General features: G+C 45.6%; 3 protein-coding genes across 3 annotated transcripts in view; 1 reads left to right on the top strand and 2 right to left on the bottom strand.

Annotated features, from left to right (window-relative positions):
* LOC135111939 (uncharacterized protein K02A2.6-like) overlaps positions 1–673 on the bottom strand; it is an 885-nt gene extending 212 nt beyond the window's left edge. Inside the window, exon 1 of the mRNA XM_064025617.1 lies at positions 1–673. This exon is cut by the window's left edge and continues 212 nt beyond it. Within this exon, the coding sequence (XP_063881687.1) occupies positions 1–673 (673 nt within the window).
* LOC135112271 (uncharacterized) overlaps positions 1–20900 on the top strand; it is a 37860-nt gene extending 16960 nt beyond the window's left edge. Inside the window, exon 2 of the mRNA XM_064026559.1 lies at positions 10275–20900. Coding sequence (XP_063882629.1) covers positions 15101–20452 — 5352 coding nt within the window. The 5' untranslated portion in view covers positions 10275–15100 and the 3' untranslated portion in view covers positions 20453–20900. The remainder of the gene's footprint in view (positions 1–10274) is intronic.
* LOC135112270 (uncharacterized) lies at positions 2687–5980 on the bottom strand. Its single transcript, XM_064026558.1, has 2 exons — positions 3478–5980; positions 2687–3258 (listed from the first exon to the last, which is right to left on the bottom strand). Exon 1 carries the CDS (start codon positions 5737–5739, stop codon positions 5029–5031), a length of 711 nt encoding a protein of 236 aa, XP_063882628.1. The 5' UTR covers positions 5740–5980; the 3' UTR covers positions 2687–3258; positions 3478–5028.
* Positions 20901–23002: the final 2102 nt, after the last annotated feature.

Genomic DNA, 23002 nt, shown 5'->3' with positions numbered 1-23002 from the left:
GCAGCTGTGCCAGGGATGCGTCCAGGTCGTGGAGGGATGTGTTGAGATATTGCAGGGGTGCCCTGGCGGTGCCGTCCGTGTCTAGGGAGCCTCCGCGGCTTGTGTTGCCCCGTAATAGCCTCTTCGCCGACTCTACAACCGCCTCTGCACGCCCATTAGATTGGGCGTAGTGGGAGGAAGACACTCTCAGGCTTACACACCACTCATTGAAGAAGTTTCTTGATTCCAGATTGGTGCCCCCATCGCATGAGAGCACCTCAGGAATTCCGAATCTGGTGAACCATCGCCGGAATGATGTGATGAGATGCGCGCTAATGGCCGCCCCAGGCAGGTGCTCCACCTCTAGCCAGCCCGTCAGCCTGTCCACATACACGATGTACACACTGCTGTCTAGGTGGAATAAATCCGCCACCACCTGCTGTAAAGGGTATTGGGGTGGTGGGATGGTCAGGAGTGGCTCGGCTGGTTGGGAGGGTGCATGTGTCTCGCACACCTGGCACTGGCGTCGTTTCTGCTCTACCTCTGCGTCAATGCTGGACCAGTACACAGACTGCCTGGCCCTGCGGAGCATAGAGTCTCTGCCCTGGTGACCGGCGTGAAGGTTATTGAGTACGGTGCATCTGAGAGCAGTGGGGATGACCAAGCGGGGAAATCTCTCGTCACTGGTGTACATCACGATTTCCAGTCACTCCAGCCCTCTGTAATTCCAGCCCTCAACCCTAGTCACTCTGGCCTACCACCCTGGTCACTCCGGCCGCTCATATGATTACTACTAATATATCTTTATGTTTAATTCCACACGTGAACATATTTTCAGTAGCAATACAAAATCAATTATGAATAGGCCCTCGGACCCGAGGGGGACTGGGACCGCATCCACCCCGTGTACCCCATTTCAAAGCCATGAACCCGCTGGTATTTGAGGGCAGGAAGAGCGCTACCCCCCACCAGCGGGCCGTCATCCCGGAAGCGCCAGAGTGACTACCGCTGTTGAGGGTTAGTGGGTTTAGCCCACCGACTCGGCAAATCACCCTGATGGCCCACCACCCCAACGAGGTAGAGAACTCGAAGGAGCAGAAGGACTCCGGACCAGTGAAGCTGTTCTGGGTTCCGAAGCTTGGCGGAACCCCATTACTCTATGAACGTTCATTGAGAAGGGAGGATGGAATATTTGTCCAACTCCCCACCCCACGTTCATCTCGCGGGGAAGCACTTTAGCCGCAGGCCCAATCCTGCCTCAACAGGCTTGTGCCTACGTTTCCAGCGGGCGCCACTAGGAGGCAGGCTTCCCCAGTAACTAAGTCTCAAGGAGGTTTTTCACGTCACTCGGGGAGTCACGGCATGACACCATCCCGGGACCTCCAGGAGTTATAGTTACTCCCGTGGACTGAATGAGCCCCGGCCTTGGTGGGGCTTACAAATAACGTTTCAACATCATGTAGCCATATGTTTACGTTAGCAGAAAACGCCAACATTTTCCCGCCAAATTCAATGACTAGCATTGATTTTTGGTTGCTCACAAGACACCTACGTGTGGGAATTAAAAAAAACACTATTCAGTTAAAAATCTTTTATTAAATTTATTCAGTGTATTAAAAATAACATTGCACAAAATATGTTAAAAGTATGTGTAAAACATTGACACTATATAAAATTAAGTCATACAGCTACATAGCGCATACGTCTGTGCAAAGACACGTCCAGTTAAGTACAGTTATGTCGTTGGTCCACTTAGCCTAGAACATGCTTTTAGTAAGTGGTCTGTCGTTATTTCATGGCTCTCATACTTGTTCCACAATGTAAAAATTCGGCCTTGTAGGGATGTATATCTTTTTCTCTGGTAACGAGCAAGTTTGCCATCCCTGACCAGGCGCACTTGAATGCCTACATAACTTGATTCCTTGTACAAAAGGGGAACCAACACATAAAAAGGAATGTGTGAATTACCTGCACTGCCATTTAGTCTTCTGTGATAACCCTCCAAGTCATTGTTTGTTCTAATACTCTGCCCAAACACCGTCCACTCATTTGGTGACCACAGTCCAGTGATCCATGTTTCTTTAACATAAGACATTAATTCTAGAATTGGTCCCGCAGGTGCACGTGATTGTAGGTGATTGAATGTTGGTTCAATATGTTCTCCTGGGAGGAAAGGAAGGGCCATGATTTGTCTTATAAAATCCTGTGTGGGACGATGATTTATATAGGGAACTGCTAGTCCTAATGACTGAACCTTCCTCCAGATGGCACACCCCTGTAATTTTGCCATTGGTAATAGGGTTCTGACAGCCGACCATAATGCCATTTCGAAATCCATTACAAGCTTCTCCACATTACACTCCCCAGTTACTTCTAAGATTGCTTTTAATACCTTTCGGTAATCTTTTTTTCTTTTCCCTGACATAACTGTAAATACTAATGGCACTTGTTTAATATTTCCATCGGTTCCCTTAACAAAAGCATGTATTCCGAACAGCTGTAAAAATGGTTTCCTTACTACACGATAGGTTGCATCCATATACCAAGTTTTAGCATTTTTCAACAAGGACAGTTGATTTGTTGTGGCAAATACCAAGTGTCGTGCGTTATGCAATATAATATCCTTCTGGAGGAACTCCTTAGGGATGTAATCCTCCACCAGTTCAAAATCTAAGGTTTTTGGTTCACTGGGTCTGTCTTTCTGGCGCAGACGGTTCACAATGTGGCCTATATAAACTGCATTTACAGTAGCAGTATCACTACCTTCTATCTGCATTATGGCATGGTCAACTAGTGTCGCAGCAGATTTAAACATGTTTTCCTGCTCTCTAGCTAGCTTTTTTGCAGCGGCAGTGACTTCAGCTGTGATACCAGGCTGGGCTTCGTGAACATGGTGACGAGATCCACGAGTAAAAACATCACCATCCTGTGAGACAGTAGCTGGACAAGTTAGAGACTTGCTCCTAACGCTGCATCGCCATGTCTTCTTGCCTTCACGTTGTATTTTCTTTTTTCCTAGTGACTTTTCAGTATATGTGTAGCCTAAGGAATCAGCCAGGAGTGTTTTTCCTCCTCTCATTGCACCCTCAATGAGTTTATAGGATATCACAAGGGCTTCACCTACACCAGGAACATCCTCAATTATCTCGTCAGCTAGTACGTCTTCTTCACACTGATTTGGAATTGCTGGTCGGGTGCTGATATCAGGGATAGGTGTAACCTTCATGCTATCAGTTTCAAGCACTGTGCTCTCGGCGACAGGGACATCAAGCAGAGAATCTGCAGAAGTATAATTTGTAATGTTATCACTATGATTATCAAATGATGATTTAGTACCATTTACAGATCTGTATGTACTAAGGAAGAATACACCCTAGCTGTTATTTTCAATCGATAATTCAGGACACCAACAATTTAAGTAAATTATTACGCTTGCTTACAAAGTTGATAAGCTATAATAAAAATTTTGTAACAGTGGACTAGTACTTCGTGTTGTACCTGTGATTTCTGGAGGCAAGCACTGTACACAATACCACTGTTGGTCACCAATTTCTCCTCGCACCATGCGGTGGTAATCCTCCTGAGTTATACCAGTGTCACACGTTCAGTGCTGCCACTGGTCACACCCATCGCACTGCAGCGCTTGCTGGCGTGGACGGACTTCAGTAGAACAGTAAATGCATGGAAAGGAAGCCATGGTCAGAATGTGGTCCTATGCAGGGTCTTGTTCCGAAGTAACTTTGCTTCATATTAATTCCAGACCAGTAATTTTGCATATCGAGACCCATTAGTTAATGTAAGAGACTCGCGACAGGTTCATATATCTTCATCAGAAACATTTCATGTATCAAGCTGTGATGAGTGAGTATTTAACCTAATAGCTTCGAAACAATTAAGCCATACGTGATATATATTAAACTTAGGACTATCGGAACACCTGAGTTGCGCTCTGCCAACCTGACTGTGGTCCACACTGGGACTGGATTCATCATTCATCAGATCGAAGTGATCGGGCAAACGATACTCAAAACATGTCCTCGGGCATGGTTATTTCTCCTACCTTTTGATATTTGTTTACATTTGTATTAATGTTTTATTTATAGCCTATATGCATAAAATACACAAATTCGGTATTTCGGTTCCATCAAATGTCATGGAATCATGGATTGTAAACAAGGCGACAAGTCACGCACACATAGGGGAGGCTGGTATGATTTGGGTCAAAGGTAAGGGAGGCCGGAGTGACCAGGGCCGGAAGAACTAGGGGCTGGAGTGACCTGGGCCGGAAGAACTAGGGGCCAGAGTAACTTGTTTCGTACAGCACAATGTCCCCTTGACATGAGAGGTGGCGCCGCATCCTGAAGTACAGCCGTAGTGATGGTGGCTCGGAGTCCTGCTCACCCCACCCAATGTTGGCGACGCATTCGTGGAGAAGCCGATAATCCTCGTCCCTGAGAGCCTCCTTCTCCACACAAAGCAGGTCCACAACACGCCCCACGCCATCCATAGTTGCGTCGGCTGCTGCGGCGACCATGGCAGCGCACACTATCTCGTCGTCGGCCTCCTCTGACTCCTTCGGCGCACAGGCGAGGGCAGGGTAGCGGGAAAGGGCGTCTGCTGCGCATTTAGTCTTCCCCTTGATGTATTTGACCCGGAAATTGTGCATCAGAGTTCTTTCCTTTACGTTCAGGATGCGGGGTGGATGTCCTTCAGCTCCTTGTCACCGAAGATCTTGGTGAGTGCCTTGTGGTCAGTGACAAAGGTTAGGTTTTTGCATCCTAGGAGGATGCAAACACCAGGCGATCGCAAGTGCCTCCCCTTCAAGCGTGCTGTAGTTTTTTTCCTGCCCCTGTGAGGTGCCGGCTGCCGCAGAGGACCAACTTCCAACCATTTGGGCAGCACATCGGGGTCTCTAGGGACACACACTGGCAATACTGCTGCATGACTATGAACCCTATGCCCTGACGGCTGTAGTCTGTCAGGATGGCTGTGGGGCATGACGTGTCGTAGAACTTTAGCCCCTCTGCCGCTAGGTTCTTGATGGTTTCCTTAGCTGATATTACTTAAAACCATGATCACTTTTCTGCTCAACACATACTCAGTCAGCGAGTTATCGCACTCCGGGCAGTGAAAGTTGCACTCTGCTGCCAGGGCACAGCACCTCGACAGGTAGGCATCGACACTGTCCCCGGGCTCCTGGCAGTAGAAGAGATCTGAGCATGAACCCAACTTGCACCGCTGCCCGACCACTACACTTCTCACCGCGTCGATTGGGAGCTGCCTGAACTCTTGCTTGTCGTAGAGGGAGTCGATGAGTTGCTGGAGGTTGCTGTCGCATAGGAGGCGCACGTATGAGGTGGCACAAATGAGGCCACCCACAAATGAGGCCGTAGTCCTCCACGCTGACGGCCCAGGTCTCAAAAGCCGCTGTTGACATACCTTGAGTTGCTGTACCTGGCTCAGATGAGGGGTTTGGACGGGTGCTGGGCTGATGTGGGTGCATGTAGGGCAGGCTGCTGGATAGTTGTGGCTGGAGTGCAGAGTGCATGTAGGGCAGGTTGCTGGATAGCTGTGGCTGGAGCGAAGGGCGTGCTGGGCCCCCCCCCTCGGTGTGGAGTAGGAGGGACTGGGTAACAGCGGGTGGGGCACCCAGCCGCCTGGAGTGAGGGTGAGGACTTCCTCCTGGGGTGCCTGCTCTAGTCTTGGGTCGCCTCTGTCTTTTCCTGGTGCCTCACCCCAGTTTACACGATACTGCGCCATGTTGGGGTGTGAAGTAGGGCAAGAAAGAAGCGAGTAAAGTGGAGTAAATCAGAGCTTTACTCCGAGGCGAGAAGAACGACAACCCACTATGGCTATGGTCAATGCAGACTGACGCCATCCCCGTGGCGCCAGTACAAGGAAGGGTACATATCGTACCGCACTGGGCGGTTAATTACAAACTCCAATATTGTTGTTGTTGTTACTATTGTTACGAAAGCACAAACCTCAGCACTCCCGTAGACGCCCACAATTCCCCGACAGTCAGGACAGCACTCGGGAACACCAGCAGGCTAGACAAGAGATGCTAAGGGTACCACGTCCCACGTGATTCACGCACAGCCAGACAGAGCGGGTAGACAAACAGTGGGCAACACTTTCTTCCTTTACTAGTTCCGTTAGTTACAGGCAGTTACAGACACAGGCAGGGACAGTCAAACTCTTCAGGCTCACGCAACAGGCACTCGGCACGGAGGACACGCAAAGACAAGTTATCCAGAGCGGGGCCAACAACACACTGCCCAGTCACTGCAGTCACGCGACTTCTCTCCCGCCATCCATGCACCACTGCCAGACACCAGGCACAGCTGACACACACACACGCACGTCACACACTCAATCCCACAGAAAGAAATAAAGGCAACTTAGACTAAACAACAATAATACCCGGGCGTTACATCACCCCTTCCTTTACAAAAAGGTCGACCCGATCTTGCCTCTCCTTATATCTCTCCCTCAGAGTCAATCAACACAAAATCATCATAACGCCGTGGGCGGCGTCTGTCCCTGCGCGGCCGAGTGGGCTGAGGTTCCTCTGCTGGCTCTGAGTCGCGGCCGTCGCCCACCCCTGACTCCTCCAAGAAGCTCGGCAGCGGGGCTCCCTCGGCCGCCCGCTCACCCTGCGGCGGTGCCTCGGCACGCTGCACCTCCACGCACTCGCCCACCGCTGTTCCGGCGGGTATGTTGCGAGCCTCGTCGGAGAAGTTAGCCAGTAAGACAGTGACTACCTTCTCCCCCGCTTGCACGAGGCTCCTTCCGACTGCCACTCCGTCAGCCAGTCGACAGTCGCTGGCTGGTTCCACTAGGCCCTCCGTGCTCTGCATCGGCCGTGCGAGTCGACACTGTACTCGACACTCAGAGCGCGGGGCCAACTGCATCCGCCGTGTCGTCACTACCTCCGACCGGCCGACCTCCGGAAGGAAAGGCACATCGTATCCACATACCTTTATCACCTTCCGTCCAAAGTCTACGCAGGCCCTGGTCTCCTTCAGGTAGTCGTAACCCAGCAGACACTCTTCCTCCAGCTGGGCAACATACACGGGCAGGTTCACCTCCGCGCTGCCGACACTTATTCGAACGTCTACTGGGCCTTGCAACGGCATGCAGTCCCCCGTTACTCCACACAGCCTGTCCACGGTGCACGGGAGCCACTCAGCACTTACCAGCCTCCGCTGCACGATGGTGCGCTCAGCCCCGCTGTCAATGGTCATGCAGCAAGGCCTTCCATCAACCGCACCTCGTACCTGCACTGCGCTGACGGTGAGGTGGCACTTTACACAGCACGGGGCATTGGCACCTTGGCAGGCTGTGAGGTCGCCCCCTCCTCCAGCCCGCTGCTGTTTCCCGCCTCAGCAACCTCCTTGGGCTTGGGGGAGGCGCTGGAGCGGTGGCCCGATTTGCCGCATGCGGCGCAGCACGTCTGGAAGGCTTTTGGAGTTAGGCCGATCGAGGGAGCGCGTCCTTCGTCCCCTCGGACACTGGCTGCGTCTATGGCCTCTCTCACTGCAGCCCCAACAGCGGCCGGCGAACTCGGACGGGCTCGCCTCCTGTGACGCCGCCTTGTGCTCCACCTTCGCCTTCCGGCCCCGTACCTCACCGCGAGGCTGGGCAAGAGAAGAGAGGCTGGTCGTCGTCTGTAGGAAGGCCTCAAACTCCATAGCCCGTGCCAACGCCACCTGCACGTCAGCTGGGTGTGCCTGCTTCACATAGATTTGGAGCTGGTGGTCCTGGAGGGCGTCTACGAACGCGTCGCGCGCCAGAACAACGACCATGTCCTCGGCCGCGCTTGGATACGCCCTCCTCACCAGCCCTTCTACGTCCTGCGCCAGCTGGGAAAGGGTTTCGTCCTTCTCTCGCGTCCTCTTCTTAAGCTGGGCGCGGTATACCTCCGCCTGATGACGGTGTCCGAAACGTCGCCGCAAAGTTTCGGACACTGCTGCGTATGAGGTGCGCTGGCTGGCAGGGAGATGACCCAGCACTTCCAACGCCGGGCCTCGCAGCGCTGTCGCTAGTTGCAGGGCCTTCTCTGCCTCCCCCCAGCCCTGGGCCAAGGCCAGCATATCGAACTGGGCGACGTAAGACTCCCAGCTGACTTTACCATCGTACTCCGCTGGCTTGCGTCTCACGTGACGAGGTGACGAGCGGGCTGCCTTAGGGCTCGGGGGCGGGGAGGCGGCACGGGGAGGTGAGCCCGGCGGTGTAGGGGGCAGGCTAAGCCCTCCCCTCCTGTCCCGGGTGGGCGGCCAGCCCCCAACGGCCATCTCGGGTGCTTCCCAAGGACCTGCTTCCCCCACAGGGCCCCATCCAAGGCCCCCAACAGCAGGTGGGGCTGAGGCCACACTCCCTTCAGGTCCTGGGCTAGTCACGGGAGGCCAGGCGGGGGTTGCGGGCAGCTGTACACCTCCCGCCAAGACGCCACGTGGCGGCCACGCGCCCTGCCGCCAAACACTCGCGCCCTCACGCAGGTCTGCCACCTCTTCCCGCAAGGCTTGGAGTTCACTTTTTACCTCCTGTTTCACTGCCTCACACGAGCGATCAGTATACGCCTGCGTTTCAGCCCTCAGAGAACCTAGGCTGCTTTGCAGGGCTTCCATCAGTCGTTCAGTTTGGGCAGCTTGTGTTGCCACGGTTTGCTCGTGCCTTTCCTCCTGCTTCTGAGCCATACTCGCCAGTTGGGACATGAGGAGGTCCATCTGGGTGGGCTTCTCGTCACCAGCATCACTAGAGTCGTGACTAGACCCACTCAGTCCCTCACACTGGTCAGCAGCACCACTCTCGCCCGCCATTTTGTCTACCACCTTGTCTGCCATGGTTTCTCCACTCGAGTCACGTAGGTCTGTACGAGCACACACTTAGCATCCCACTCCTGACACCATTGTTACGAAAGCACAAACCTCAGCACTCCCGTAGACGCCCACAATTCCCCGACAGTCAGGACAGCACTCGGGAACACCAGCAGGCTAGACAAGAGATGCTAAGGGTACCACGTCCCACGTGATTCACGCACAGCCAGACAGAGCGGGTAGACAAACAGTGGGCAACACTTTCTTCCTTTACTAGTTCCGTTAGTTACAGGCAGTTACAGACACAGGCAGGGACAGTCAAACTCTTCAGGCTCACGCAACAGGCACTCGGCACGGAGGACACGCAAAGACAAGTTATCCAGAGCGGGGCCAACAACACACTGCCCAGTCACTGCAGTCACGCGACTTCTCTCCCGCCATCCATGCACCACTGCCAGACACCAGGCACAGCTGACACACACACACGCACGTCACACACTCAATCCCACAGAAAGAAATAAAGGCAACTTAGACTAAACAACAATAATACCCGGGCGTTACACTATTATCACTTAAGCTTCTTATTCTATCCTACTTATTACTACTTTATTTTTATTTGTTTTATTATAGCTATTCTGCTTCTTACGTATTATATATGACTATCATTATTATGTCTAAATCTTCTTTATGATGATGATGTTATTGTTGTTCTTGTTTGCATTTTTTCTGTTATTATTATCATTATCATTTTCACTTATCTATATTAATATTCTTCATATTATTATTGTTATTACAATTATTACATTCACATTGTTATTTTATGGTGATTATCATTTCCATTATTATTATCATATTATTTCTATTATTATTATTAGTTAGTATTATTATTGTTGCTGGCTTCGTCTTCTATCCATTTCTTTCTTTCTTTCTTGTATTATCACCGCTATTCATTTTTTGTTGTTGTTATTGTTGTTCTGCTTCTTTTCTTATTATTATCAATATCCTATTTACTTTCTGCCATGTATAATAATTATTTTTTCTTTATTTTACTATTATTACTATCATTATTATTATTATTATTATTATTATTATTATTATTATTATTATTATTATTATTATTATTATTACTACTACTATAAATATCATCGTTATTATAATTATTATCATTGTTGTAATTGTTGTTTTATTGTCATATTTTTTTGTTTTGTTTTGTTGTTGATGTGTTGTAGTAGGAGTAATGGTGTTAGTAGTAGTAGTAGTAGTAGTAGTAGAAGCAAAAGTAGTACCAGTAACAGCAGAAATCAGTATAATTCGTTTCTTATTGTCAAAAAGAGAGCAACAATAATAATATTAGAGAACTTATCACTGTAATTATTGCCATACACATTGTCATTTCATTCATACGTGTTTGTAACTTATTATAATGATCATAATTACTATCATAATTTTTATAGAGTAATTTTTTTTCGTTATCAGGTCATCATTCAGACACCATGAGTCAGAAACGTCCTCATAGTCTGATTCATGAAGAGAAGGAGGAGGAGGAGGAGGAGAGGATTGATGAAGGGAAGGAGGAGGACGAGGTGACTACCAATGGGGAAGAGGAGGAGGAGGACGACAACGATGACGACAAGATGACTGATATTGAGGAGGAGGAGGAGGAGGAGGAGGAGGACGAGGACGAGGAACAGAACGAGGACGAGGAGGAGGGCGAGGACGAGGAGGACAAGGACGAGGACGAGGACGAGGACGAGGACGACGATGACAAGATGACTGTCATTCAAGACGAGGATGACGAGGACAAGATGGCAGGCATTGAGGAGGACGAAAACGAAATGGCTGGATGTGAGGAGGAGGACATGAGTAGCAGTGTGCATGACAGCGTGAGAGATGAGCCACGGGTTAGGCGCGGAGCTGGAGTGGCGTCATCTGCTCCACATCCGTGCTCTTGAATTTTCCGAGTTTTCCACCATCTGGCTACGACTACAGAGTCACTCTCAAACTAAACTTATCTGTGCTGTATACCTCTCACCTAACTCCTCTGACTATAAGAAATTCTTTGACTACTTAACTTCCAAAGAGGAAGGGAGGCAAAAGGGAAGAGGGTCATTCTGACCCTCTTCCCTTTTGCAGAGATCTCCATTTTTGGAGACTTCAATGTTCACCACCAGCTTTGGCTTTCCTCTCCCTTCACTGACCATCCTGGTGAACTAGCCTACAACTTTGCTATCCTCCACGACCTAGAACAATAGGTGCATCACCCTACTCGTATTCCTGACCGTCTTGGAGATACGCCCAACATTCTTGACCTTTTCCTGCCCTCTAATCCTTCTGCTTATGCTGTCACCCTTTCTTCTCCGTTGGGCTCCTCCAATCACAATCTCATATCTGTATCTTGTCCTATCGCTCCAATCCCTCTCCAGGATCCCCCTAAGCGAAGGTGCCTCTGGCATTTTGCCTCTGCTAGTTGGGGGACCTGAGGAGGTATTTTTGCTGATTTTCCTTGGAATGACTACTGCTTCCGTGTCAGAGACCCGTCTTTGTGTGCTGAGCGCATAACAGAGGTGATAGTGTCTGGCATGGAGGCGTACATTCCTCACTCTTTTTCTCATCCTAAACCTTCTAAACCTTGGTTTAACACAGCTTGTTCTCGTGCTATACGTGATAGAGAGGTGGCCCACAAAAGTTACTTAAGCCTTCCATCACCGGAATGTCATGCACTTTATATTTCTTCCCAGAACCATGCCAAATCTGTTCTCCAACTAGCCAAAAACTCCTTCATTAACAGAAAGTGTCAAAACCTTTCAAGATCTAACTCCCCTTGTGACTTCTGGCATCTAGCCAAAAATATCTCCAATAACTTTGCTTGTTCTTTCCCTCCTCTATTTCATCCAGATGGCACCACTGCTATCACATCTATTTCTAAAGCTGAACTCTTCGCTCAAACCTTTGCTAAAAACTCTACCTTGGACGATTCTGGGCTTGTTCCTCCCTCTCCTCCACCCTCTGACTACTTCATGCCACCTATTAAAATTCTTCACAATGATGTTTTCCATGCCCTCGCTGGCCCAAACCCTCGGAGGGCTTATGGACCTGATGGGGCTCCTCCTATTATTCTCCGAAACTGTGCCTCTGTGCTTGCACCTTGCCTAGTCAAACTCTTTCAGCTCTGTCTGTCAACATCTAACTTTCCTTCTTGCTGGAAATTTGCCTACATTCAGCCTGTTCCTAAAAAGGGTGACCGTTCTAATCCCTCAAACTACCGTCCTATTGCTTTAATTTCCTGCTTATCTAAAGTTTTTGAATCTATCCTCAACAGGAAGATTCTTAAACATCTATCACTTCACAACCTTCTATCTGATCGCGTGTATGGGTTCCGTCAAGGCTGCTCTACTGGTGATCTTCTGGGTTTCCTTACTGAGTCTTGGTTATCCTCTTTTACAGATTTTGGTGAAACTTTTGCTGTTGCCTTGGACATATCAAAAGCTTTTGATAGAGTCTGGCACAAAGCTTTGATTTCCAACCTACCCTCCTACAGCTTCTATCCTTCTCTCTGTAACTTCATCTAAAGTTTCCTTTCTGACTGTTCTATTGCTGCTGTGGTAGATGATCACTGTTCTTCTAAATCTATTAACAGTGGTGTTCCTCAGGGTTCTGTCCTGTCACCCACTCTCTTCTTATTATTCATTAATGATCTTCTAAACCAAACTTCTTGTCCTATCCACTCCTACGCTGATGATACCACCCTGCACTTTTCCACATTTTTTCATAGACGTCCAGCCCTTCAGGAAGTAAACATTTCATGCAAGGAAGCCACAGAACGCTTGAATTCTGATCTTTCTAAAATTTCTGATTGGGGCAGAGTAAACTTGGTATTGTTCAATGCCTCAAAAACTCAATTCCTCCATCTATCAACTCGGCACAACCTTCCAGACAACTATCCCCTCTTCTTCAGTGACACTCAACTGTCCCCCTCTTCTACACTGAACATCTTCGGTCTGTCCTTTACTTATAATCTGAACTGGAAACTTCACATCTCATCTCTAGCTAAAACAGCTTCTATGAAGTTAGGTGTTCTGAGACGTCCCCGCCAGTTTTTCTCACCCCCCCCCAGCTGCTAACTCTGTACAAGGGCCTTATCCGTCCATGTATGGAGTATGCTTCACATGTCTGGGGGAGTTCCACTCATACTGCTCTTCTAGACAGGGTAGAATTAAAAGCTTTTCGTCTCATCAACTCTCCTCTAACTGACTCTCTTCAGCCTCTCTCATCGCCACATTGTTGCATCTCTAGCTGTCTTCTACCGCTATTTTCATGCTAACTGCTCTTCTGATCTTGCTAACTGCATGCCTCCCATCCTCCCGTGGCCTCGCTGCACAAGACTTTCTTCTTTCTCTCACCGCTATTCTGTCCACCTCTCTAACGCAAGAGTTAACCAGTATTCTCAATCATTCATCCCTTTCTCTGGTAAACTCTGGAACTCTCTGCCTGCTTCTGTATTTCCACCTTCCTATGACTTGAATTTCTTCAAGAGGGAAGTTTTAAGATACTTATTCATCAATTTTTGACTACTGCTTTGACTCTTTTATGGGACTGGCATTTCAGTGGGCATTTTTTTTTATTGGATTTTTGTTGCCCTTGGCCAGTGTCCTTCCTACATAAAAAAAAAAAAAAAAATTCTCCTAACAGAGAGGATGTTTTGAAATGGAGTGACGGCCATGACTTTGTGCCTCATCTCCATCACATTGACTCATCTTTATCAGGGATCACTCCAACCTTTCAAGTTGGGCCTTTGAGTCATTTTTAGGTCACGAAATTATGGACAAAACTGTACATGAAATTAATATTCAACATGACTATCTTATTAGTAAGCAGCAGGAATATTTGGAAGAGACAGGTGAAACACCACCCGAGCACAGCAGTCTCAACACTTGGATCAACACCGATGTTAGGGAATTTTTTGTATTTCTTGCTCTAGTACCATTGATGCCACATTCAAAGAAGGCTATGTTAAGTGATTATTAGAGAAAAGACCCTCTGCTCGACACACCTGCTTTCGAGAAATACCTGAGTAGGTTTCAGGCAATTCTGTTCCTTACACTTTGACAGTAACACAGAATCTCGACCAACAGATCCCATTTGTAAAATAAGAGATGTATTGATGTTAAAAGAAAGTTTCAGTAATTATTTCATACCATTCTGTAAATTAGTAATTGACGAATCTCTTGTGTTATTCAGAGGTAGGTTGAAATTTAAATAGTACACGCAAACCAAAAGAAATCGCTTTGGTATAAAATTGTTTGTTTTATTTGACTGTGTTAGATTTCTTATCCCATACTGGCTCCAACACTTATTTCAGTAGAAAAGACACAAAATGACTGGCAGTATCTTGAAATTGCTTGAAAAATATATGGATAAAGTTCACATATTACACACTGACAACTATTACACAAACCCAGATTTATCAGTTTATTTACACAGCAAGGGCTGTGGTTCATGTACAACCCGCAAGAACATGCCGCCAAAATTAAAAATTAGCAGGACTAGACAGTTGATTTTAGCCTACAGTAATCAGGAAAAGTGATGGCTCTGCAATGGCATGACAAGTGTGAAGTTGTCATGCTGTCTATTATCCACATGGGACAAATGAGAGACTGGCAAAACCCACTTCAAGTCATAGGAACCCATTATAAAATTCAAAGAGCTTTTTATACCGCATTTATAAAGAGCAAAAATTACACACGATCAGGTACGTGTACACATGAGGAACACATCATTAGGCAGTAGTTGATCACTGCTCTCCCCTTGGGGACAACTGTGTCAAGTTGCCACTTACTCTTTTTCTACCAGATTGTCGAATATTATATAGTCATTAGTATATTTGGCTTCCGTTTAGCTTAGTTAGGCCTTAGATAGAATCAGCTGACGCCGTTTTCCTTTCAGGTTCCAACATTTCTTCAGCTTTGGTATTGACATTTATTGTACCATTTATAATGTCTTAAGTGAGTATTTCTAGGGGTAAAAGGACATTGTTATATTTATTTCTGTATTTTGGGTAAACACATGAAGCTGATGTGAACTGTAGCACAACATGATGTTGTGCGGGTTTTGTGAAGTGTTGAGAGAGACATTAGAAGCGCACTACACAGACGGGTTGTCTTTTTCTTGGCCTTCTCTTTTCAAGATTCCTAGCAAGGAAATGTCCCATTTCGACATTTTGGTGCCCAGACCCGGGATACACAGTCCCCAAGGACTGCTACATTAACAAGTTAAGTGTCTCCAGCCCTGCATTTTAGAAGAAGATGGAGAAGTTAGAGAAGGCCCGAGCAGCTTGTCAAGGATGGCTGTCAAGAGTGTGTGTCAAGATGGACGGACTCCTAGCCAAGAGCCCCCCAGCAACCTCCAGTGAGTTAGTAGAAGTTCTGGAAGAGTTTGATAAGAGGCTTAACAAGTTAGAAGAAGTGCAGTCAGAGATAGAATTGGAGATAAGTCCTGAGGCACTAGAGGAGTACTTGGACAAGGCAGATGCAGTCAGACAGCAAGCCAGGCAGAAGAGATTGTTGTGTGCTGACAAGCTTAAGAAACTGGCTGAGGGTGATAAGGACAAGTCGGATTCTTCAAGTACCACAGCCCCTCTCCATGCAAAACTTCCCAAGCTAGAACTACCTAGATTTGACGGTGACCTGAAGCAGTGGCAGAGTTTTTGGGAACAGTTCTCCTCACACATAGACGACACTGAGCTGCCCACCATTAGTAAGCTAACCTATCTACTGTCACTACTAGACGGCACTGCTAAGGACGTGGTGGAAGGAGTGCCGCACACCTGCGCCAGCTACAAGACCGTCGTCGACCTGCTGAAGCAACGGTTTGGCAAGTCGGAGTGCATCATCCACGCCCACGTCCAGGCTCTCCTTGATCTACAAGTTCCGGTCCACCAAGGCAAGACCTACATCCTACAGCTGTGGAGACTTCGGGACGAGGTGGTCAAGCACACGAGGAGTCTAGAAGCCCAAGGAGTTACAGGCAAGCAATGTGAAGTGCTACTAACCCCCATGATTGTTTCCAGACTGCCCACAGAGTTAAGGTTAAACTGGTCAAGGGATTGTAGTGGACATGAAAGTGATCTTGAGTGGCTTCTTAGTTGGCTTCAAAGGGAGATTGAAGTGATAGAAAGGAGTGAAATGTATAAGGGCAATGTTAAGAGTTTAGAAGGAAGGAAGGGTAGTAAGGATAGTAAAGAAGTACATAAGGGAAACAAGGAAAAATTGTTCACAGCCTCGGCTTTACATGTGACTTCCCCGCCTGAAAGATCAGATTGTGTGTTTTGTAGTAAGAGAAACCACAAGTCTGAGAAGTGCTACAAGTTTCTGGTGTTGGATGGGCAGCAGAGGTTTGACAAGATAAGGGAATTGGGTGTGTGTTTTAGATGTTTAAATAGTGGTCATAAGTCTAGAAGTTGTAAGGCCAAATGTTCCAAGTGTCGTGGTGACCACAATAGTACCATGTGTGGTGTTAAGTTGAGTGTGGTCCCTAAGGCCGAAGTAGAGGAGAGTAAACAGACGGGCACCCAAACCCTTGCGATGTTGTCAGGCCACTACAGGAACAAGACTGTGTTACAAACAGCTAAGGTAAAGGTAGTGAACCATAAGGGGGATATTGTTACTGCAAGGCTGATGTTTGACAATGGCTGTGATAGGTCATATGTTACCAATAAGTTTGTAGGAAGATGTAAACCTGAATGGGTCACCAATACAGAAGTCCCTTATAGTTCCTTTGGTGGCCATAGCTCAAGCAAGTGTGTACAAAGTAGTCTATACAAGTTGAAGCTTTTAGATGATAAGGGTGATTTGTTTTCCCTTGTGTTGGCAGGCATTCCCATTATATGTGAACCGCTAATTAGGCCAGTAGTACCAGAACACATTTTAAGTGCCTTTAATCATTTAAAGTTTGCAGATGACTTTGACCATAGTTCTCCTTTAGACTTAGATATCCTTATTGGTCTGGACTACTACTGGAGCCTAGTAACGCCTAGTGATGCAGTTCAAGTGGGGTTGACAGTTGCCCTGAAATCAGTGTTTGGCTGGACCTTGAGTGGAAACACTGGTAAATTTTCTGACACTACAGGTGTGCCTTTACTGCCAACCTTTAAACCTTCGTCACCTCAACTCTTGTGCATCTCTAAAGTCACTGATGCTGATATGTCTAACTTTTGGGATTTGGAGACTATTGGCATAAGTAGTAGCAAGGAAAGTAAGGAAGACGTTAGAGATAAGATTGTTCAAGAATATAGTGATAAGATCAAGTTTGTAGATGGTAGATATGAAGTCCACTTGCCGTGGAAGGACAACCCTAAGAAGGATACTTTGATGAGTAATGAAGTTCAAGCTAAGAAGAGATTAAATAAGCTTTTGGTGAAGTTGGATAAGGACGAAGACTTAAAGGCTGAGTACATGAAGGTATTTGCCGAGTATGAGCATTTAGGAATCATTGAAGAGGTGCCGGTAGAGGAAATTGTACACCCTGGCCCTGTTTACTACATGCCTCACAGGCCAGTTGTCAGACTCAGCAGCAGCACCACAAAGGTACGACCAGTCTTTGATGCGTCTGCCAAGGGTCCTAACGGGATTTCTCTCAATGACTGTATGACAACGGGTCCGTCTCTCAACCCAGACCTAGTAGAGATATTAATTAGATACAGACGCTGGCCCTATGTAGTTACTGCTGATATTGTTAAAGCTTTTTTGCAAATAAGTGTACAGAGCCAAGATAGAAATGTTCATAGATTTTTTATGCCAGCCGAAGGTGGAGTTAGACACATGAGGTTTACTAGAGTTGTTTTTGGCAATACATCAAGTCCTTTCCTTCTTAATGCTACGATTAAGACACATTTGAGTAAGTACTCTGAGTGTGAAGTAATTCAGGATCTTCAGAGAGACATGTATGTAGACAACTGGTTCAGTGGGGCTGATAGTGAAGTAGAGGCAGTAAGGAAGTACACCACAGCCTACAACATTATGTCTGAAGCCAACATGTCTCTTGAGAAGCTTGTATCCAATAGTTTAGTAATTGCATCAAAATGTAATGACAAGGTTCACTGTGTACAGGACGATGAAGTTAACAGTGTACTAGGTTTGAAGTGGTCTAAGGACAGTGATGTTTTTTCTTATTGTGGTCTAGACCTGGATTTCCCTTTGGAATTAGCATGTACCAAGAGGACAGTATTAAGTTTAATAGCTAAGATTTTTGATCCATGTGGATTTATCAGCCCATTTACCATGTATGCTAAGATACTTTTCCAAGATATTTGGAAGTCAGGTGTGTCCTGGGATGACAAGTTGTCACAAGATTTAGAAGTAAGATTTGAAAAATGGGTAAGGAGTACCAGACATTTGAGTCCATTAGTTATAGGTAGACATTATTTTCCCCATGTACCTTGGAAAAGTATTGAGTTTATTGAGATTCATGGGTTTGGGGATGCCTCGGAAAAAGGTTATGGGGCGTGTGTATACCTAAGGCTATGTCTTGACAGTGCATGTAACACTTCATTGGTTGTATCCAAGAGTAGAGTGGCACCAATCAAGAAATTAACCCTGCCTAAGCTAGAACTGTTGGGAGCATTGCTTTGTGCCAGATTGGTGGTGTTTGTGAAGAAGGCTCTGTATCTTAAGATTAAGACCCAAGTGACGTGTTGGACTGATTCCACTATTGCATTGGGATGGATAAGGAATGATCCAAGTTTAAAGGATGTATATGTCAACAACAGAGTTAGAGAGATTCAGCACCTGACACCTCCAAGTAACTGGTATCATTGCAAGGGGACAGAAAATCCTGCCGACTTGATAACCCGAGGGTTACTAGCAGAGAGCCTTCTTGGAAATGATCTGTGGTTTAGCGGTCCTAAGTATTTGTCTGACCCCACATTTAGAGTCCAGGAAAGAGATGCTTTAACTGCCAGCATTAACACTGTGAATGTTGTACTTGAGAATAATTTAGCATGTTTAGCTGTTCAGACTAGGACACCCATTTTTGACCTTGAGAGATATAATGATCTTGCTAAGTCACTAAGAATTGTTGGGTATGTTTTGAGATTCATAAATAATTGTAAAAGTAAAAGGTTGGGATGTGAGTTGGAAACTTGTAGATTTACAACTGAAGAACTAGAGTTTGCCGAATTAAAATTAATCTATGTAGAGCAGAGACAAGCCTTCCCAGATGAAATCAAAGCCATATCCAGTGAGCGGTCTCTTCCTAAGCATTCCAAGCTAAGCAAATTAAACCCATTTCTTGATCAAGAGGGTATTCTAAGAATCAAGGGTAGATTACAATTTTCTAGTCTGGGTTATAACTCAAAACATCCCATCATTCTTCCTAAGGGTCACTTTTCTAAGTTGTTAGTACAATTTCAACATAAGTTCATGAAGCATGCAGGTGTAAACAGCATTGTGTCATCATTAAGAACTAGTTTTTGGGTGATTGGGTTAAGAAGAATGGCAAAGACGGTGGTTAGAGAGTGTTTGAGTTGTCGGAGGCACGACAGCCGTCCTTGCAGTCAACCTGTTGCCCCTTTACCTGACCTGCGAGTCAACCCTGCACCTCCGTTTGCAGTTACAGGTTTAGATTTCACTGGCCCTTTATTTAGTGCTGATCATCCAGGGAAAAAATTGTATGTGTTACTTTTTACCTGTGCTGTTATTAGAGCTGTACATCTAGAACTCACAGAGTCCATGTCATTGGTCGATTGTATGCGGGCCATAAGGAGATTTGTTGCTCGTAGAGGGATTCCTAATGTTTTCTATTCCGACAATGCAAAAACATTTGTTGCAGCCTCCACAGAAGTACAGAAGGTGTTTGGTCATCTAGCCCCAAGGTGGAAGTTTAATGTACCAAGGTCCCCATGGTGGGGCGGGTGGTTTGAGAGGCTCATTGGTTCAGTCAAGCTAGCTTTAAGGAAGTCTTTGGGAGTTAAGTATGTAAGCCAGTCTGAGTTAGAAACAATTCTTATAGAAATTGAGTCGTGCATTAACTCTCGACCATTGACCTTTGTGAGTGATGACCCAGATTTTGATCATTATCTAACTCCATCACACTTTATTCTTGGTAGGAACAGCACATGTACACCTTCTGATGTTGATGAATCCCCTATTATAAGCCCTGAAGACTTGTACATTAGAAAGAATATAAGAAATCAGAGGTTGGAACATTTTTGGAAGGTGTGGAGAGAAGATTATATAGCTAATTTGCCCCCTGTAGTAAAAGGTTTCAACCAGAAATGTAAAGTGGATGTTGGTAGTGTTGTACTCATTAGAGGAGACAATGTACCCAGACAACGGTGGCCCATGGGTGTGATTGTTAATGTGTATCCCGGTAGAGACGGTGTGATTCGCAGTGTTGATGTTAAGACAGGAAAAGGCATTTTCAACCGGACTATTCAAACCCTGCATGATTTAGAGATAAATCCTCATTTAGACACTGATGTGATAACTCCTCAACCAGTACTTCATGATCAGGCAGTACAAGATGATGTAACTTCAAGTGTAGCTAATGATGACTCTGTACAAGATTGTGATCCTGAGGAGGAGGAGGAGGAGGAGGAGGTAGCTGTTTATACTTCAAGGGGTCGGCTCGTTAAAAGGCCTCACAGATTAGATTTATAAGTTGTACATTTATTATGTATGGTGGTAGGTCATGTGTTGTGTTTGTTTATGGGAACTATTGGGTTATGGTATGATATGGTATGATGTTAGATACTTATTGTACGAGGTATTTGTTTGGATAAGTTGCTTCGCCCCTTATGGTGGGGAGGATGTCGAATATTATATAGTCATTAGTATATTTGGCTTCCGTTTAGCTTAGTTAGGCCTTAGATAGAATCAGCTGACGCCGTTTTCCTTTCAGGTTCCAACATTTCTTCAGCTTTGGTATTGACATTTATTGTACCATTTATAATGTCTTAAGTGAGTATTTCTAGGGGTAAAAGGACATTGTTATATTTATTTCTGTATTTTGGGTAAACACATGAAGCTGATGTGAACTGTAGCACAACATGATGTTGTGCGGGTTTTGTGAAGTGTTGAGAGAGACATTAGAAGCGCACTACACAGACGGGTTGTCTTTTTCTTGGCCTTCTCTTTTCAAGATTCCTAGCAAGGAAATGTCCCATTTCGACACAGATTATCAATTTATTTTATATTGATTTATCCAATATTCTTGCTTATATGCACATGCTTATATATATATATATATATATATATATATATATATATATATATATATATATATATATATATATATATATATATATATATATATATATATATATATATATATATATATATATATATATATATATATATATATATATATATATATAATATTTTTTTTTTCATGTGTATTGAGTATGTACGCTATCTTTTGGAAAGAATGGAATTTGAGTAAAATTTCTGCTAACGAAAATAAAATTACTGCTTATGTTTATATGCTTTAAAAAACAATCCAGCAGAGGTTCCTTGGGGTAGTGGGATAATACTGTCGATTTGTACTACGGCACTCAACCCTACTTGTCCCTCTAACCATCCTCCTACTGAAGGGGTATCATTGAAAGTGGATCAGAGAGTGTGAAATTGCAGGCTTTGCTGTGTAGCCTACCTGTATTAAAGGTAGCTGATTTCTCTTGGCCCTTTGCTTTGGCTGTTGATGTCAGCCAGGTTGGAGTAGGAGCTGTATTAATGCAGCTGGATGATAACCAAGTAAATCGTCCTGTTTGTTACTTTTGTAAGATGTTCACCTCTGCCCAGAAAAAAAAAAAATCAGTAATTGAACAAAAACTTTTAGCTATAATTCTAGCCTTGCAGCACTTCGAAGTTTATGTGCCTGCTTATGGCCCTAAAGTGACTATTTTCTCAGACAATAGTCCACTGCAATTTCTGGACCAGTTTAAATTCAAGAATGTAAGGCTTACTCGATGGAGCCTATTGCTGCAAGAATATAACCTTGATATCCAGCATATTAAGGACGCTGATAATGAAGTAGCAGATCGTTTATCCCAGACCGGAGATCTATGTTAATCGGTAGTATATTCCCAAAATTTTAGTAAACTTTTATTGCCTTCAAAAATTTTAATTTTTGTAACATAATGTAATGTGCAGCGAGATAACACAATGAAGAAAGTAAGAATGATGAAAGAGAAAATGTAGTAAATGAAGAGAGAGAGAGAGAGAGAGAGAGAGAGAGAGAGAGAGAGAGAGAGAGAGAGAGAGAGAGAGAGAGAGAGAGAGAGAGAGAGAGAGAGAGAGAGAGAGAGAGAGAGAGAGAGAGAGAGAGAGAGAGATTGAGAGAGAGAGAGAGAGAGAGAAAGCTTGGTCCAGACGCCAGCTGTATGATGTAGAGTGGCCACTCACTGCCATTAATTTACCATAAGAATTTCTGTGCACAGACACTGTCCTTCCCCGTTTAATTTATCTTATTTCTCTCTGTTCAGTCAGTTTTGTCTCACATAGTTTGCAGCAGAAGAGTTGCCCTTGACAAAGAAACTATCACTATTCATCTGGCCCTCTTTGTTTGCTCAGAAGAATTTTTAAAAGTAAAATGTTTTATTCAAGTAGAGACAGTGCGAGGAGCAGGTGTGGGCGCGTGTCTGTATGTGTGTCTCACCCCCCATCATTTAGCAGCAGCATGGGAAAGCAGTTGGAGCACTTTCTCACGCTAAGTCGATACGCAGTCATTGGAGGGAGTAGAGGTACTGAGACGTGCTCTAGCACTTATCAGAGACTAAGCTGGGATACTAGATAGCCAGGTCAGTTGCCTTAAGGGGAATAAGTGAGTCATTATTGGCCATACGCCCTGGCCCATTTATATGGAATAAGAGTCTTCGTAGTGTAGTAGTGAATTACACACTACACCCAGGGAGGCGACTCTTTGGTTGTATAAGTGTACAAGTTGAGTTTTGTGCACAGTGGGCACTTCCGTTTTGTAGCAGTTTCTTGTGTCTTTTGTTAGTGTTTCTGTTTGTTTTAAATGCAACTGTGGGCTGAGGCAGTTCAGCCACAGAGGACCTAAGTAATATGCCTTGTAGTAAACTTTACTGCCTCCCCAGGTCCTAACAAGGCCTGTCGACCAGGAGGCAGTAAACGATACTACTCAGCTTGAGGCTATAACACACTGTTGGGCATTGGGAAGACTGTCATGGTGGGTAGAAGCCCAACAGG

This window comes from Scylla paramamosain, chromosome 23 (assembly GCF_035594125.1).
Source record: "Scylla paramamosain isolate STU-SP2022 chromosome 23, ASM3559412v1, whole genome shotgun sequence".
Classification (NCBI taxonomy): Eukaryota; Metazoa; Arthropoda; class Malacostraca; order Decapoda; family Portunidae; genus Scylla; species Scylla paramamosain.
This window is presented reverse-complemented; position numbering and strand designations above follow the sequence as displayed.